General features: G+C 29.0%; 1 protein-coding gene across 4 annotated transcripts; it reads left to right on the forward strand.

Annotated features, from left to right (window-relative positions):
* The first annotated feature begins 1,654 nt into the window (after nucleotides 1-1,654).
* Nucleotides 1,655-18,164, forward strand: LOC107447346 (uncharacterized). 4 transcript variants are annotated; one of them, XM_071187220.2, is made up of 4 exons: nucleotides 1,659-1,847; nucleotides 8,651-8,722; nucleotides 11,989-12,026; nucleotides 14,695-18,164. In XM_071187220.2, the coding sequence occupies exon 4, from the start codon at nucleotides 14,717-14,719 to the stop codon at nucleotides 17,891-17,893; it is 3,177 nt and encodes a 1,058-aa protein (XP_071043321.2). In that variant the 5' UTR covers nucleotides 1,659-1,847; nucleotides 8,651-8,722; nucleotides 11,989-12,026; nucleotides 14,695-14,716; the 3' UTR covers nucleotides 17,894-18,164. The 4 variants fall into 4 exon arrangements, with proteins under 4 accessions (XP_015917712.3, XP_071043321.2, XP_071043323.2 ...); XM_071187222.2 differs by lacking the exon at nucleotides 1,659-1,847 and adding an exon at nucleotides 2,660-2,763; XM_016062226.4 differs by lacking the exon at nucleotides 11,989-12,026 and having other exon boundaries at nucleotides 1,655-1,847.
* Nucleotides 18,165-20,171: the final 2,007 nt, after the last annotated feature.

The raw sequence follows: 20,171 nt of genomic DNA on the forward strand, positions 1-20,171 counted from the left end.
GCAGGAAAGCATGCATCTGAAAGTTCGAGAACAGTTGGAACTAACACTCAGAGGGTTAATTTTTAGACCCACCGTTATTGATTCCAATGACTAATATATTTTGTCTGATAGCCGTGTCAAGTATTTAATTGTAGGATAAAAATAAATATTCCATTGTAACGCTGAGATTTGAGATCGAATTTGTGACCTTCCAATGTTTTAGTTTGAGACTAAAGTTTAAGGTACTCTGCTCTGATGCGGTATAATATATTTTCGTTTCCTATGTATTTACTTTAATTATGTATTTGTACTGGTACTTGTACATTTATTTACGTCACGCTAGAGCTGCACAATAGGCTTTTGGCGACCGTCTGGGAACATTCCTGAGGATGAACCATGAGGATGAGGATGCATAGAGGATGACTTCCTCGCCTTTTTCGCCAGATGAGCTGCGCATGGAGACCATAACTTTATGGTAGAACAGTTTAACGAAGATCGATGCAGCGCATCCTTGTTTCCTTCGCAAAATGTTCCAAGTGGTCAAGTCATCCACCGCTCACAGACCGCTGTCAGTTGATCTACTGAGAACCTTGTTTATGAAACATTCTCTCTGCATGCCATTCGCATATGCAATCGTTCATCAATGAGATTCACGCATGTGCGAGCTGTTCTTCATACACGTAGTTTCTAAACATTCGCTCGCACTCGTCTAGAACAATTGCTGTTGTTGTTGTTGTAGTTGTTGTAGTTAATTTACGTCGCACTAGAGCTGCACAATGGGCTATTGCGACGGTCTGGGAAACATACCTGAGGATGATCTGAAGACAAGCCATCTTAATTTTGATCCTCTGGAGATAGGGTGGCACCCTTGCTTCGGTAGCCCGATGACTGCACGCGAAGTGGAGCACTTTACTATAGAACAGTTTAACGAGGACCAATACCGCACACTCTCGGTCCCTTCGCAGACTGATCCAAGTGGTCACCCACCCGCACACTGACCGCAGGCAGTAATGCTTGACTTCGGTGATCTGCTGGGAACCATGTTTTAACGATCAGTCCACTGCGGGACCTAGAACAATTGCATGCAGTGTGTATGTCATGTGAACCCTATATCCACTAGCTATATATATAATAAAAAAAAGGTTTTAATGTTCAGGTAGGTAGCTATGTCGCACTGGAGCTGCACAATGGGCTATTGGCGACGAAAACATGCCATTACAATTTTGATCCTCTGCTGAGGGGGTGACACCACAGCTTCGGTAGCCCGACCGACAACCTACACGCGAAGTCGAGCACTTAATGGTGGAACAACTTAACGAGGGTCAGTACTGCACCCCCTCGGTCCCTACGCAGATTAATCCAAGTGGCCACCTACCCGCACACTGACCAAAGCCAGCGATGCTTGACTTCGGTGATCTGCTGGGAAGGAAACATCCATGAGGATGATCCGAAGACATGTCATCGCAATTTTGATTTACTGCAGAGGGGATATTAATGTTCCGAAAACCAGTTTATGAAAGCTAAAATGTACCCTAAGAAAATTTAGTATGACTAGCTATTATTTTAGAATGACCCAGAGTAAAAACATCTTTCTGGTGATTGCGACATCTCTTTAAGACTAAAAATGAGCTAAATACCGAAATTTTAAAGTGTCCTTAATGCTACAGAAATAAGCAAGCAGAAACGTTTCGCGATTTAACATAAACAACTTGGCTGAATTTGTCAGTTCAGAATATTTTCTGTTCTGATGGATCAAGCTAATGTAAATGTTTGTTCTAATAAAGAATACGAATCGAAATTCGTGTTCCTATTACAGGCTACTAATTATCCCCAGCGATCCAATATGTTGGACGTGCGAATATTCTTCGGTAAATATTTAATTTAAGATCCAGTTTGTATTTTTTTTTTTATTTGTTTATGAAATCAGTAAAAAATTTTATTCTGAAGATTTATTTTACCATTCGAAAAACTAATTTCTATCTAATTTTTTTTTTTTTTTTTTTTTTTTTGAGATCATGTAAATTTTTTGATCAATTAAATTTATCAGGTAAATTAATTACTTCTAGTTCAGTTTTTCCTTATTTCATTATATATTATTTTTAAACATTTGGTTACTTAAAGCTCAATTAAGTGTGTAAAGGTTTGTTATTGAATATAATACTTTTCGTTGTAATATTTCCATTTAATATGTTATTACGCGAGATAATGCTTGCTTACCGATATTTGATGACTTTGATTTGGTATTCAGATTGACTTATTCTTAAACAATAATTATATTCTAGTAAGATGTTCAATAAGAATCTTTTATCAGAACGATGTATTGCCCAAATTTTTACCCCCGTGTCCAGCATTTACTTGTTGCATTTATATTATATATATATATGCATCTATAATATTTAGGTCATTCTCAAAAAATTATGTGTTTGAAACATTGTAAATTGTAAAAAAAAAAAAAAAAATTGTTAGATAATTTTTCTAACAGAACTATTTAATAGTTTTCATAACCAATGAACAAATTTAAGTTTTGCATATCTAAAATGATTTTGACTTTAACATTTCAGATAAGTTATAAAAAAATCTATTGTCTAGCCTGTATATGTAGATTTTAATGAGAGTAATTTAACTTCAACTTTAATTAACTTTGATTTTAACTTAAATTTTAAATTTAAAGCAGTGTGCATGTTAGATAAGGGTTAGCACTTATGCATGCTAGCACATATGGTTTGAAAAAATAATTTTTTAAAGCATTCATAGAAAATTTAGTACTTCTGCAAATATTGCTAGGTAAAATTGTAAATTTAACTCTACTTTAAATGTATAATTATTATTTCTAATACTTTAAATTTAAGCTTAATTGTTATCAAAGCTTTAAATTTAGATCCATGTTGGCCCATTCCTGATTCTATATGGAAAATATTTCATATTCCTGTTTCATAGAATGCACCCATCCACTGTCATTACATACTTAATTAAACTTTGTTTACATTGGAAATTATGTTTAATTACCTTTTGAAATGATTGCAATGCTTGAAGCTTGATGGCCTTTGAAATCTCAGGCTTTAGTCATTAATTATATTTTATTTAATTGCTGAATCTTCTGCATTTCATATCAAAATTGAAAGCATCCATATTGGTTTAGATGTTTCTAATATGTAAATATTTCAGTTTCTTGTTATTCATGTTTTTGTAGCAACTGATACTTTTTTAATGAATTTTGCTGCTCTTCAGATGTATCATCTTATTCATAGTCATCTTTAGTTTATGAATTAGTATATTGGAAATTAATACCCAATTATACTGGGGAACAAGTTTTCTAAAAGTTCCTGTTAAAAGTTAAGTTTTTAATGAATCCAATCAATAATAAATTCAATGTGCTGGACACAAAAAAGATAACGGAACAGCTGGGTTATATACATATTTCAGGGTTCATATTTATTATTGTAAATATTTATGAAGAAGCAGTATAATATTTCAATTTTAAAAATTTTAAAGACCTTCAGTATTTTGCAACAATTCTATCCTAAATCCACCTGTTATTTCAATTATTTTATGGCACTTGAAGCTACAAATTTCCACATAATTCTTCAATTTCTGTTAATTTTAATACACTCGAACCCCGCTATAGTGAACCTGGGATATAGTGAACACTCGGGTGTAGTGAACTTTTTTAGTGGTCCTGTCCGTGCATCTATTCAAATAATGTTATTTTTAACGCTTAATGTGAACAGCTGAAAACTTAGAAATTTGGTTATGGTGGTCTCAAATTTCATTTCTGTAAATATCTTTTTCAGTGAATATCTTTTTCACCAAATTCTGTAAATATCTATGCATTATCTATTTGAGACAAGATTTTGATTTCAATAACAGTGAAAATGGCAAATTCTCTAAAGAGAAAAGCGTTTTCGATCGAGGACAAAGTTTAAATTGTAAAGCGTATTAAAGATTGAACCAGTCAATCGGCACAGTGTAAGGAATTTCTTTGACAAAATCTACTGTTTCAAAAATTTGGAAAAGTGAAATTTTTGCCTCATACGACAAAAATATGGTTTTGTCGAAAAAACTTCTTCGAGCTGAGAGAGAAAAAGTAAACGAAGCTTTGTTAAATTAAAATGGTTCACTATTCAGCGGGATATAAATCTTCTTGTGACCAGTCCTATGCTTCAAATTAAAGTGAATGAGTTTGCTGCAAAATTAGAGGAAAAGGATTTTGTGTGGTGCAATAGATGGCTGGATAGATTCAAAAAAAGGAATAATTTTTCTTCAGAAGAGATTAGTATAGAAGAAGCAAGTGTTGACACAACATATTTGGAAAAGTGGAAAACTGAAGTTTGACTGAATATTATACAGAATTATGAAGAGAAAGACATTTTTAATGGTGGATTATTTTACTAATTGATTGACAATTAAACAGTATAATTTAAAGGAGAAAAATGCAAAACATGAACAGCTCGAAAAAGCGAAAACTAACTGTCATAGGTAAATCTCAAAAACCAGGGTGCTTTAAAAATATTAAAAAACTGCCCGTAAACTACAAAGCCAATCTTAAAGTGTGGATGACCTCCCATTTTTTTGAAGAAGAGCTTCGACAGTGGGACAGGGATTTATTAAAAGTAAATCATAAAATTTTTCTTTTTGTAGACAATTGCACAGCCAGGTCTAAAGTGTATTAAGCTCGTATTTTTACCACCAAATACGACTTCTGTGTTACAACCCCTGGACCAGGGTGTTATTCGCAGTCTGAAGTCTCACTATAGGAGACAATTAGCTATGCATATTTTAGATAACTATGAAAAAAACAACATGAATTCAGAATGCAATCTCTCTCTTCTAGAAGCAATAGTTTTGCTAGAAAAATCATGGAGGCAAAAAAAGTCAGCTACAATCCGCAACTGTTTCCGACTTTCGGGTCTTTAAAAGGATTTAGAAGAAAAAGATTTCAATGTGATGGAAGAAGATGATGAAGAAAATTTACCCCCCTCTCTCTCTATGTAAAAAAACATGGAATAGACATTTTACGGACGTTGTTGAGCAATTTGAATGTTGTGATGATGAAGTATGCACTTCTGGTACTCCTACCGATGATGATATTGTCGGTAAAATAAAACAAATGAACGATGGTAGAGAAGATTGATTGGAAGAAAATGTTGAAGATTTATATGAACTTTCAGCACCATTTATAGTTGAAGTAAAATCAGCCATAAATGTCTTTAAAATGTTGTTTTCTACAGAAAATGTAGATAAAAAAATCTTGCATTCTTTGCACATTGTAAATAAGGAAATTGGTGAACTCTATTTAAAATCAAATTGTGTTCAATCGAAAATGAAATTTTTTTTTCGTAAAAAGTGAAATTAAAACGAATTTTTAGCTACGTAAGTGCTTTTTCATTAATTTTTGCTTTATTATCTGATAAGTAGTTAATAATTTTTTAATATTTTTCGTAAAATTACAAACCCAATTTTCAATCCTTCAACTGTCTTTATGCAAAAAATATTCTTCAAAAAGTTTGGATATAGTGAACCATCATTTATAGTGGGCGCATTACTAAGTCCGCAGACGGTTCTCTATAACGGGCTTCGACTGTACATTTTTTCAATGTCCCCATTAAAAATGATTTCGTTTTAAAGTTTTAAGATTTTTTTAATTGTTTTTTTTTCTGGCAGTTACAGCTTCATTCCTTCAAATGGCATTTTAATATTCATAATACAATTTTATGTTGACTTTTTATTTGTAATAATTTCGTTGTATATTCATGTACTCTTGTCAATCCCTTTTTAAACAGTTATTGGCTATGGAGTTCTGTACAGTTTTTAAAATCTTGATTTTTTTCTTCATTACAATATGTAAACAAAATGCAGACCTTGATTCGCTCTTTTGAGCGAACGGTTTTTTACATGCTTCTTTGGCATAAATGTTATCGAAAATCTAAACTGATCTTGTTGAATGGCAGTGTTATTTAGGAATTGTTATTTTTTGTGTTTTTGGCAGTGTTATTTAGGAATTTAATTTTAGTTTTGAATTAAAAAGTTGTGAATTGAATAAAAGTTTATTTTTTATTTAAACTTTAAGATGATTTTTTTTCTTTCTAATCAGTTTTTAAGGTTTTATCATGAAAAATGATCTATGTTAATATATTGAAAGTGAAAGTTTTTGTATTTTCTTTTGCATAAAATGAAAATTGATTAAGTACATTGATTATAAGATATTATTTAATATGGTACCCATTAAAATTATTGTATTGGAATTTTTACTGTTATATGCAGATTGATAGATTTTACATCTCGTTGTGAATGCAGATGCTTCCCATGAGTTTTGTCATCTCAAATTTTAGTTTTTGTTGATAGTCATTTTAAGTTAAATGTAGTTAACTATTCTTGCTGCACATCATATGATAGTTAATTTATTTATTTTGAGAGCTTTATTTTATTTAGTCTGTTTTTAGGTTTGGAATTTAAACTTTGGATTCAAAGCAGCCTTGTGTTTTTGATCACTGAGCATTTTATTAGCATTATTTATGTGCATGTTTTAGAAAATTTCTTCATACTTTTAGATTGTTAATTGATGTCCAAATGGGATATGTTGATATTGAATAGGAATTGATAATTTTATTTGCAGAGTTCTAGAAGTGTGAGTTCAAGGCAGCCTTATGTTTTCGATCACTGAGCATCTTATTAGTATTATTTATGTGCATGTTTCAGAAAATTTCTCCATATTTTTAGATTGTTAATTGGTGTCTAAAGGGGATGTGTTGATATTGAATTGGAGTGAATAATTTTACTTTGAGTTGCAGAAGTGGTCTTACTTAAATAGTTATGTCGGAGATCCCAGATCCTGGCTGAATGAGTTGCTGTTATATCCCAAGATGATTTTGTAAACCCTATGGCAGAATTTTTTCAGGATTTCTGCGACAAAACTCTCTAGCACTAATGTCTATCTGCAAGATGCTTTTAATAATAACAAATACATATGTTACTAATTTAAAGTAAGTGAAGTGCTATGTTTAAAAAGGAAAAAAAAAACTGTATGTAATTTTTAATTGAATATGTATATTTTTTTATTATTAATATTTTAATATGAGCAATTTTCTTACATTTTATTGGAAGAAAAATGCACTAATTATTTTCTTTTTCGCATTTTGTGACTTATTATCACATTAGAGAAAAAAATTGTGAAATCCGTAGCAGTAACTACTGAAATAAAGATTAAGCAGTTGATTAATCAAATGCGTGTTTTGTTTCGAGATTCGTTTGTTGTAATAAATAGTATTATATTAATAAAATAGTATAAATAAATAGCATTATATTACTTTCTGATTAAAAATTATCCTGATTACTCATTTTTTGACAATTTTTTAACAGGAGACTTTGAATTCCTTTTTAATAATAGACTATCCTGTATTTAGATTTATGTGTTCAAAATGTAAAACCTTTTATCTGCTTTAGATATTAAGGAATTTAAGACTTTACCTCATGTGAATAGTTTACACCTTGGAACACTGTATTTTAAAACTATTGAACATAACATAAGTATTAATATAAGCTTGAAGTCATCAGTTATGAGAACAGTATTTGACAGGTTCCATAATCAGTTCACTGCTCACGGATTTAGTATTTCAATATTGCCTTTGCAATTCCAAAGTTGTAAGTTATGGTCTAAGTGGGCTTCCACACCAAGAGTACATCATTGGCCACAGTGAATCACCATGCTTCTTACCAGTCAGATTCCAGGTTAATGAACAGATAGTTAATTCCACTTTTCTGAGAATACCATCTGCATATCAAACTGGCTTGATTCCAATAAGGAAAGATGGTTGTTGACTATTTCAATCCTGTTTCTACTTCGTCTAGAAGTTCAGTCTGCAAAACTTATCTCAAAGATGGCGCGACTTCGGTTTTCTGCAAAAAAAAGGGAGAGTTTTAACCTCAGTCTAATCTACATAAAATTGATGTTCTGGATTAATTCTTAAATATAACCCTTAAACTTTCTTAAAAAAAAAATTACATGTAAAATTCTCTCTTGACATGCAACATGACAGCCCGGTCTCCTTGCAAAGCACCACATGATTATCAGAAAAGGTACAGCAAAAGCCTTGAAAGTAAAGCAACCTCACATTTTGACAAGAAGCATTAGTTGATATACTCTTTTGAGTTTGCTGATTGACAGAACATTATAACTCAGATAAAACCATATAACAAAAGTCTTATTATTCTTGTAAAATATTGAAACTTTAAATTACTATTTTTGGATCAACAGGTTAAAATTCATTGTTTACATCTAAATGATTGATACATTGTTTAACATTTTACAAACATTCAAAATAATCTCTGTAAATCATAAGCTTATAATAAAAGAAATTTTGAATTATTATCAAAAGGGTATAGTTAAGAATTTTTCAAAAGAAAGCTCTGCTTATATCTAAAATAACTCAAAGCTGAGCAAGTTTTTCAAGTTACCTGTATTTTTAGTTTGCAAACTAATAATAAATGCACTTTTTTAATGAACTTATATGAAAACAAAACACTCTTAAACATTTAATAGTTAGATTACAAATATAATACATAATGGGATTATACATTAGTTTTTATTAAATTTTCAATACAGCTTGTGAAGTTTATGGATGATCTTTTGTAGACAAGTGCTATGTATTTTTAATTTTTCTATTTTTTTTTTTAGGTGTCTTTATATTTTTCCTGAGGAAGCCTGTTGAATTTGAATTTCTTGAAAGAGCTAGTTTTCTTTTTTAAGGTAAACACATTAAAATATCAGTGTTTGAAATATGATTTAATTTATTATTAGTTTTGTCATTCATCAGTATTTTTAGTTTTAAGAGGCACAAAAAAAGTTGAACATGCTATTTGATTTATGTTTATACCCAGTAGCAGAAGTCTATAGGTAATTCCACAGAAAGTATACCAAAATTTCAAATTTAGCATATTTTACATCATTTTTAAGCTAAAACTGTGTATTTTATTGTTACACAGTCCAATTTCTATTAGCATTTAATTAATATCTCTGTTTTTAACTTAGAACTCATGTTTAATTTTCTTTCAAGAACTATGTGAAATAAAAGCCTTATTTAAAAACTCCGTTTTCCTATTCAATAAAATATTTTCTTCATTTAACCTATTTTGATTATTTTTGTTAATATTATGTTATGTTAATATTATGTTATGTTAATATTATGTTATGTTAATATTTTGTTAATGTTATGTTATTTGCAAGACAAGTAATTCTTTAAAAAATAGTTTTGGTAATTTTAGAATTTCAATTGAGCAATTTTATGTTATGTCCATAATAAAAATCTGACAAAAGTTTTCTTTGAAATTCTTTTTAATCAAAATTAAGCAAATTTTTTCAATTCTTTTCAGATCCTTATGTTATTGTTATTAACAAGTTAAATGCTAAGAACAATTTTTTTCCTAGTATGCAATATTTTATAAAAATTGGTGTTACAGGCATAACATACTTACATTATTATATCCATTACAAATCAAGAACTTGAATTAAAGAAAATAAATGTTAATGGGAGTTTTTTTTAGTTATAAATATGTTATACATGTGTGTATGTTCTTTTTAATTATTTGTTCATATGTTGTTCTTTTTAATTATATCAAAATTCAGTTCTATATTATTAGAATGTATTATATTTATCAGATAAATATTTTTAGATAAAATATTTTACTAAGAAGTTTATAATATTTTGAAAATAAATTGCATTTTAAATATTGACAACATTATTTGATGACAGGGATCAAAACTAAGGGTGGTTCATTGGTCCAAGACCGTTAAAATGTGAGTCTGACTACAGTAAAATGATTAGCAGTAGTCCCCCAAACCAACAATCAATGTATAGGGATGTCATGCTGTTTTTGATTTTCAGTTTCATGGTTTTGTCATTGTTTTTGACACAAAATAACATATTTCATCTTAATTGTGAACATTTCACAAACTCTGTATTATAATTTTTTTTATATAAATTCTCTTTAATAAACCTAAATTAATAAAAGTAGGTATATGAATTAGTGAAAATGCATACATACAAGTAGTATGTTTTAATTACTTAGTTTTCTACCCTTGATGTTGATAGAATATTCAAATCTGGATACAGAAAAGCTTAAAAATGATAGAAAATAGTATGTAGCTTTATTTTAGTAAAACTGAAGACTATAAAAGTTAATCAAATTATTCATTTTAAAGTTTTTAATAGAATGACAAATTTTGACTTCAGATGAAGATAAAAATATTATTTATTATTATATTGCTTGTAAAAGTAGTGATATTTATGGGATATATTATTTCTTTAAACTGTTCTAAATTTAATTTAACACTTACTAAAACATTAAAGTATATTAAACCTTATCAAAATGTCTATTTCTTGAACATTGTTCTTAGAAACAGAACAACATTTATACTTCCATGAATCTTAAAATCAGATACCAGAAAAGAGATGTACTCATATGGTGGATTTTAGTCAGAACTTCACTTCTATGTAACAATGAAACAAAGTACACACTGAACAAATGATTAAATTGTGTACATAGTAGTTGCATACATTGTACAAGAAATACATTCATATGCAATGACCTCAGACCATTTGTCATATGACAATTTACTTGCTGATATGAAAAAGTTTGACCTTCAGTATGACAATATTTTTTTCTGAAGGTGCTGAATAACATTTTAAACATTGATAGAAAAACTTAAATAAAAAAAGTATTAGCTGAGCCTACCACAGAGCCAAAGGAAAAACTTAACTTTTCTGATTTTTACCTATAATAAAGTTCATTACAACATTGTAAATTTCTTATAAAACGATTAAAATCTGAGCATCTTTTATTTCTTATTTAATCGCAATCATGATCAAAAAATGAACTTCTTACTTAATAAATCCTTCTTTTATAAAAGATCTATGTAAAAAGTATTTGTTTTACTCAAAAATTTGTTAATAGAATTCTTTCTTCCTTATCAGAGATGTTCATAAAATCATTAAGACTATTTATTTTTAATTTTAAGTCATTTTCATTTTGTAATCTTTTATTTATTTAGGGTTTCCATTTTATAAAAGCTAATCCATAATTTAAAATCAGAGTGTTACGTCCATAACAAATTAATTTGTGCTTTTCATTATTATTAAATTTATAACATTTGATTGTTTTTAAAAATGTCATAATGTCTTGAATATCATCATCATATCTGGCTAGACAGCCCAGGGTGGGCCAGTGCCTTCCTTTGAATTCAAATCCACTTCTCTCTACTTTTGACACTTGTTCGCCAGTCTTGAATATATGTTAAAAAAAATTTGCAAAAATTCATACTGGGCAATTTTGACATTGGTATAAATTACATCTGTAGATTTTCATTTTTTAAAAAAATTTCAAATTCATGGAGGTTAAAAAGTTTCATAACAACAGCAAAGAACCCAAAGAGCTACAAAATACTACAAAAATACTAAAAGTATTTGATGATTTTTAATTAAGCTATACTCATTCAAAGTTTACAAATGTTATGTTCATAAGGTTGGAATAACCCACTCTGTTTCACAACTTCATGGAATAATTCTAAAATTTGTCTGTAAAGTGTATAATAAAATAATTGTATTCAAATGTTGCATTTGTAAGTTTTAAAAGGCAAATGACTAACATTACAATGCATGATAAACTAACTGCAAACTAAAATAAAGTTCTTAAAATATATTAATCAAAACTTACTTAGAGAAGATGAAAACATTTGAAAATTAAGATAAGAATATACTTTATGCTACATATAAAGCTAAGCAATGTGATTAAAGGCCACAATCTAAGAGCAAATAATAATAATGCACAAACAAATGTATTTCCATGCACGAATAAAGCATAAATAATGGTCAGTGTTAACACAGAATGAAGTTTGTGTTTTGACTAAAGAGTTTCTTATTTATCGAACTAAAACTATAGAATGTATATTTTATTCAAGCTTCTTAGTTTCATAATTAATTTGTGAAGATGAAAGAAACTTTGTGTTTTTGTGTGCAGGAGCAGATGTTCTGGTTGGATGGGATTCTATTGCATGGGTACGTGTATCTATATATATATATCTATGCATACATACATATATATAAAATTTTAAACATAATAGAATTAGAAATATAATCTAATTTGATGGAATAAACATAAAGGTTCTCTTCAGTATTCATTCTTAAACGATAGAGGCATTTCAAAATAAAGAATAATTATCCTAAGATAAAGATTGCTTATTATAAAGCCCCCATGCCACAAAAAAATTTAATAATAATACAATTGTAAATTAGTTTAAAATGAAAGAAACAAAGAAAAGCAAACTTACCTAGATAAAGCAAAATAAAAAAGTACGTTAGAGTTAGATGGACTTATTTAATACTTATCAAAATTGCAAAGAAGACAAAATAATAAAGAATGAGCTCTTAGTGGTCATCGTATAATATATTTGGTAAAAATTTAGTAATGTAAAATTCAGTGCTGCAGTCTATGCATATGTGTATACAGTTGGACCTGTTTACCTCGAATCTCAGGGGAAAGTCGAAAAATTTGATGTAAAGAGGTTCCGTGCTGTACAGGTACTTTAAGAAATTAAATTTAATTAAGAAACTTAAAAGTGCTTTAATTGTTTTTAGTAGTCAAATACAGGCATTTCTATAAATTAGTTATACCACATACATCTATTTACATAACATTTTTTTAACATGTTATGTAGCTTTAGCATTGAAAAGTATCTTTCAAAAATTTTTGATGTCTGACCTTCTTTGCTTGATAATTCTTTTATGGTTAGAAAATGCAGCAAATCCCTCATAGCCAACATTTTCCTGTGATTCAAGAAAAGTTTATAAGAGTTCGACAACTTTTTCTGCCTCTTTCACACTCACTTTTGGTTCATCAATATGATCGCTAGCTTTTTCCTCTTCATCTGATATTCCTTTGACATTATCTAGGATTTCCGCATCGTCAATGTTCCCCATGTTGCCAGACAGTTTTCCACTTGTTAAAAATCTTCAAAATTAATGTCAACATTAAATCCCGATTTTATTGCATTCCATTCTTACAAATCTGGCACTGCATTTCCAGTGTCAACAGTTTTTATTAACTGATGCCTTCAACATGTTCTTTATCATCTTCACAGTGTCTTTATCATCTTAAAACTAGCCTTTTTAAAACAATTTTGGATAGTTTATCGATGGCATAGTTTGTGTACCAACTGTTTTCTATAGTTCACTTTAAAACTCCTAATTACTCCTTGTTCCATTTGTTGCAATATTGAGGTGGTGTTTGAAGGTTTACAATGACATTTTTCAAGTTAGGCAGATTGTTATATGCAGTGCAGTTGTCTATGAAAAAAATGATTTTTCTCTTTTTCCCTCGCATAGATTTAAACCAATCGCCAAACCAGGGTTGGCAAGTTTTTGACACATGACGGTTTTTACCATGGTTTTTACCGTCATGTCAAAAAAAACTGTCAAAAACCCATAGTTTTGGTAAAACTGTATTCTTATTTGAGTTAAACTGCTTATAATTTAAAATTCATTTTTGGGCAATAAAATTAGAAAAAAAGTTGTTAAAAATATTTAAGAACAGATTCTTGCATTTTCCCAACATGAATACATCAAAACATACTATTTGAAGTAAAATATTAGGATACTAAAAAAAAATTTCAACATTTCCAACCATCATTTGGTTTGGCATATTACATTACTGAAGAATGTCAAAATTGATTACTTTCATTCTTAAAATTTTGCTATGAGAAACACATGTACACATAAAAAGAAAGCCTCATAAAATAAACTTTTCTTATCAATTTTGCTTTCAATATTTTACACAGAAATGATACATCAAAAAAACCTGGGAAATCCTTTTAGAGTTTCAATATTTCTGTATGAATGTATATCCTTCTATAAGAATACATGTATATAGTTGCAAAATCAATAGCAATCAATTACAACATTCATTTATAAAGGCAATTATGTGAAAATAATATATTGTCCGCTATATGCCATAAATTAAGGAAAACAGGTTTTTGACAGTTTTTACCGGTGAAAACACAGTTTTTACCACTGTCATGTCAAAAACCAGTTTTTGACGGCAAAAACCCAACCCTGCGCCAAACATTTCACCTGTCATCCAAGCTTTCCTATTGGTTTTGTACTTAAAAGGGAATAATTTAACTTTAGCAAAACATCTATGTTTTTCTATACGTTCTATCATGAGAGAAGGAAGTTTCCCTGATTCATCTTCATTGGCAGCTAAGAGCAGCGTCAAACAAACTTTGCTTTTCGTTCCGTCTCTCCACTCTTCATCTTTAAACTTGGCAGTTTTGTCAGGCAAGCTGATAAAATAGTCCTGTTTCATCATGAAATTCTTCTTCGTTGGCAAGTTCTGCTGATAAAGAAAGTTATGTTGTTTGGGTCTTATTGTCATTTGTGCTCTATTATTAGAAATTAGAGAAACAAAGGTTTTGAAGAAAAAAAATTGAAAAAAAAACAAGTTTAACTATATATATACACATACACACACACACACATATATATATATATATATATATATATATTTATGCGCATTTAATAGTTTAGAACAATTGTTTTTGTGTTAAAATAAATAGCAGAATGAAGATAATAATGTGAATTTATTATAAAATTAGCATATAATTAGCTTTTTTTAATTTTTGCTTATTTACTTAATTTTCAAAATTTATATGCATTCGTTTTTTTTAAGGGCTGTCTGACTTTTAATAAGGATGGAATCTCAAACTCAAGTCATTGTCAAATTAAAGAGTAAAAACTCTTCTGAGGTTTATGAAGCCTTAAAGGTTATAAGAAGAAATTATGTGCGAGATTTTAAAAAAATGAAAGGGTTAGAAAGTCATTCTGTGATACCCTTATTGATTTCTTTTATTGAACACCCAAAATTTTCTAGTATATCTCTGAGTATTATTGCTGATGCTTGTATGGAAAGATATTGGATTGCAAAAGTTATTGAAAATAAAGGCATTGAATCTTTAGTTCGTATAATGGGAAGCTTGATAAATGATGACATTATTAATAGGGCATGCAGAGCTCTTGGTAATATTGCAAAATTTAATCAGAAATTCTCTAAAAATATCAATATTTCAGAACTAATAACCAATGTTATTAAATTTCTAACTAGAACATCTGAAGTAAATGCCATACAAACTGCAGTTAGAACACTTCGAATTCTTGGTAATTGTCCAAAATCTTGCGACTTAATTATCCGAGAAAGTGGAATTATTCATTTATCTAGACTCTTATGTTCATCAGATAAGAATGTCATTCTGTGCTCCACCCAAGCTATTGCTGATTTAACTGAAAATTGTAATTCAGACTATGTAGCTCAACTCTTAGAGGGAGAAACATTGAACATATTAATTAACTTGTTTGCTCTAACTGAATTTAAAGTTAAATTGTATGTCACTAAGTCTCTTAAAAATCTTTCATGTCATGAAGCAGCTCGTTCTAGTCTTACAAAAGTTGGTGCTATCAAAATCTTTTCTCAAGTGGCAATAGACTTAACTTCACCATTAGAGATAAAAAGGTATGCTCTGTTAGGACTATGTAATTGTTTGAATTATTGGCATATGTGGAGTGCATACGGGATTTCTATGGAAGATGTATTAAAACCACTTATTAGTGCTCTTACTGTAAATTCTTTAAAAGATATTCATCGTAATATTTTAAATTCTTTTTGCCCTTTTGCTGTTGGAGAGATAACTGCAGAATATCTGATAAATTCCGATTTAATTTCAGTTCTAGTTAAAGGCCTAAAACAGTTCATCAATTGTAATGATTTTCATCATGAAAAATCAGCATATTGCATGAATGTTCTTAGTACTGATGCTGAATATTCATTTTCACGGAGTAAGCTGGAACCAAATCTTCAATTAAATATTTATGATGACAAAGGGAAAATAAAACAAAATGGTATTTCATCTTGTGTTAAGATTGACACTTCAAGAAAGCTTAAAACTCACTCTGATATTGAAAGTTCAAATGCTTATTCCGGTTGTTCACCTACTTCCGACTATTTTAGTTCATCTTGTTCTCCTGATCGCAATTCTTCTAAAAAGAGTCCCACTTTTGCACACAGTGACTCAGCTTTTTCTCCAAATTATTACAGTGACAGTAGTAGTTCTCCTGTTTCTAGTCATGTTGCTGATGTTCCCTGGAAATTGATGCCTTTGGATTTGGACTCCAGTAATCTAAACAGTCGGAAGCTAACTGATAATTGTAGTTCTTCAAAAAAGAGTCCTAGTTCTTCAAGCATTGACTCATCATTTTCTCCATTTTATTACAGTGACAGTAGTAGTTCTTCTGTTTCTAGTCATGTTGCTGGAATTCCGTGCAAGTTGATCTCTTCCAATTTGAATTCTAATAATGAAAACAGTATAAAGCTTACTAATCATTATAAAGTTAAACCTAAAAAATATATGAAATGGAAATTAGAAAATGAAAAGGATTCATCATCTTTTTTACAATCAAACAAGCATGAAGACTTACCTTATTTATGTTATGATAGAGATTCTTCTGACAGTGAAAAATATTTTTCTGAACCTGAAAATGTAGACTTCCTGTGCCCCAAAAGAAGAAAAAAAGATATTTTAAAACTTGAAGAAGGTAAGAACTTAGTCGCTCAAGGTCAAAGTGCTAATCATGGAGAACGCAAAAGAGATGACATTTGTATTGAGAAATTTAATCACTATTCTAACACAAGTTCTATTTATAAAATGGATCATTTAATATTACACTTATTATATGTTCTTTCATGCCACTTAAAACAGAAAAATAATCCTGTTTTAGCTAATAAATCAAATTATTCCATTCTGATGATTTACATCGTTTACATAAAAAATCCTAGTCCAAAAGCAGAAAGTATCTTATTAAGTCTTATAAAGAATAAGCATTTCTTTGAGTTTCTTATTCAAAATGGGTTCTATACTGATATTGAGGAAATTTTTGTGGTTTATCATGGTCAGAAGTGCGACTATTGTGGAAATATTTTCTGTGTTTATCGGAATCTATATTATGCTTTATGTGAAGTGGCTGAAACTGAATTTGGAATAGGAACTTTATGTCACATTTTATGTATTTCTGATAAAGAGATTAAGTCTCATGCTTTACTGGCAATATCAAAGCTTGTTTCAAATAGAAATTCTTTGTACAAACTGCTTATACTTGCTAATGGCTTAAGAATTTTATTCCAATTTTTAAGTGAATTTGCAATTATATCTATAAAAGATATTAAATGTTTATGCCAGTTATTCCAAAATCTGAATAAAGATAATCGTCTTTTTTTAAAAAATATTCCTCTCAAGTACAGTAATACTTGTGTATATAAAAATGACATTTTTGATGTAACATTTGTTGTAAATGGTGGAATGGCGGTAGGTGCTTCCCGTGATAAAATTTGTACCAATTCTGACTACTTTAACGCTTTATTAAAAGGCTATTTCAAAGAGCAATGCAAAACTGTTCTTAGTATATCTGGAATATCAGCAGAAACATTGCAAGTCATTTTTCACTTTCTTCATGGTTGCTGCAAAAATGGATACTGTCCTTACTTGGAAATAATTCCATTTGAAATTTTAATGGAGCTTTTATCCGAATGTGAAAAATTTTTACTTCATGACATCAAGCTATTTGCTGAAAACCGTTTATGCCATCATTTTTCACCCGAGACTGCCATTAAAGTTTATCAGTTTGCGAAATTGCACAATTCTGTAAAGCTTTACAACAAAGTGATAGAATATATTTTGAGTTTAGATGTTTCAACTCCCAAAATATTAAATATTGCAACTCAAGATGTTGTGCTTAAATGTTTTCAACAGTTTATAAAATTGAATGACGATTTTTGTGTGTTTGAAGATGTGGAGAAACTTATGTTGAACTTACTCTTGTGATAAAACAGTGTATTTTATTGTACAACACAATTTTCGTTAAATTTGGTAAATATTTATAAAGATGCCTTAAATTTACATACATCAATGTGAATATGTTAAGGTATTTTTCTTGATAGCATACTACTTATCCATAGAATTGCTTTACCCACTGACAGTTTTGATATTTTCATTTTTATTGCTTCAAAATGTTTACACTTTTTTATACAACTTTGGTTCAAATTAGTTCTCCACAAGACTAGCTAAACTGGAGCTGTGGAGTTAGTAGTTGAAATGTTCAGCTGAAAATCTGTACTTCAATACTTTGACTTAAACTCAATGTAAATTTTGACCAAATTTTTAGACCGTATCAATATGTATTACTTAGTAAATATTGTTCTCATTATTTATATTTTTTAACTACTGTTGGAAAGAAATATAATATGCTCTTTTATTAAGCCCTACTAATTTAACATGAACATTTTATTGCATCATCAAAAAATACTTATTTTATTGAAAATTTTATTTTACCTGATAGTTTTTGAAGAAATCAACTCAACAAATATGAAATAGTTTTCAGCAATTCATAAATTTTTCAAACAAATTTAATTGCCCTCCTTATTATATTTAAGCTACTTTTCAATCACATTTTCCAGAAACTTATTAAGTATATGGTTATGAATAAATAGATAAATTGAAATTATATGTTTTACCTTTTTTAGCTACTCTTTTAATACTATTGTAGCTTGACTTTTAGTTTTTAAGTTTATGAATAAAAAAGAAACTATTTCTTAATAAAAATTAAAATTAACTATTTTAAAATAGCATTCTCTTCATAATAATGTAGCTAAATTATTATAATTGTATTACTTTTAATTATATGTTTTGAGGTATAATTTTTTCTAGAGTGATTGCAAATTTACAAATGTTGTTTTAAAAGTGTCAAGATAATTTTATTTTTATTCGTATCTCTACCTTTTAAAAAAAATATAGTTTCCAAATAAATTAACATCTAAAAAAATCTTAAATCATTCTCAAATGTTTGTTTAAATTCGTGATATATGATATAATTTTTTCAGAAGATAAATTTTTTTAGTTGAATAATTTAAAAAATTTATTAGAACTTGTAGAAAAATAATGCAGTTAACTTTAAGCATATTTTTTCCAACAAAAAACTGTTAGCATTCAAGAGTCAGTGTCTACAATTTAATATCTCTGTTAATTATTTGAAGTAAATATTTAAAAGATTATTTTTTGTTAATTCATTTGACTTATTAAAAGAAACAAAATTTTAATTGAAAATTTGAAGGATTTTTATTTATTTTTTTATTTTTGTATGGAAGACAAGTTAAATGTTATAGATTAAATTGTCTTTAAGCCCTTTTTTTTCTTTAGCTTTGCCAAGTCAAACAATATTTCTGACATAATCTTATAGATATGATTTATCTTTCCATTATTCTTTTGGACTGAATTTTGACTTCAATATTTCTTATTATGCGGGGAAATTTTTTTTTTTCTCTCTCCGGTTGTGATATGAGTATTTTTTTTTTATGTTGTGAGATCATACATAGTACACTATACGCTTAACTTTTATTTAGCCAGTTTGTTATAAGACTAAGGTTGTTAAAGATTCATTGAAATGTATTACATGAAATAAACTTTCATCAACAAAACACAATTTTTCACATATAATATCAATGATTTAAGTTTACTGCCGATTATTAAATTTCTATGTTTTTTTTCTATGTAATATTTCTATTTATGTCATATATATAATGCAAGTTCTTGACTTATTGATTATTGTTTCTCGACTTATCAACTTATTCATTTATGACTTATTGATTTTTGTTTCTCGACTTATTCATTTATGACTTATGGATTATTGTTCCTCGACTTATTCATTTATGACTTATTGATTATTGTTTCTCGACTTATTGTAACAGATATTTTATTTAACAAACTGATCTTTATATTCATTAAAAATTTTACATGAATTTTATTTAAAAAATATTTTTTCAATTGTGCTCCAGATAAAGCCGAGAAAACACATTATTCTTATGTCTTCAAACTTAATGAAAAACATAATTGTCCCTAAAAGATTTTCTGTCAACAATATTAAGCATATACACAAATATGAATAGTTTCTGTCCCGCAGTGGACTGATCGTTAAGACACGGTTCCCAGCAGATCACCGAAGTCAAGCATCACTGGCTGCGGTCAGTGTGCGGGTGGGTGACCACTTGGATCAGTCTGCGTAGGGACCGAGGGTGTGCGGTATTGATCCTCGTTAAACTGTGCTACC

Source organism: Parasteatoda tepidariorum, chromosome 11 (assembly GCF_982258835.1).
Source record: "Parasteatoda tepidariorum strain Cologne lab strain chromosome 11, Ptep-v5.0, whole genome shotgun sequence".
NCBI lineage: Eukaryota > Metazoa > Arthropoda > Arachnida > Araneae > Theridiidae > Parasteatoda > Parasteatoda tepidariorum.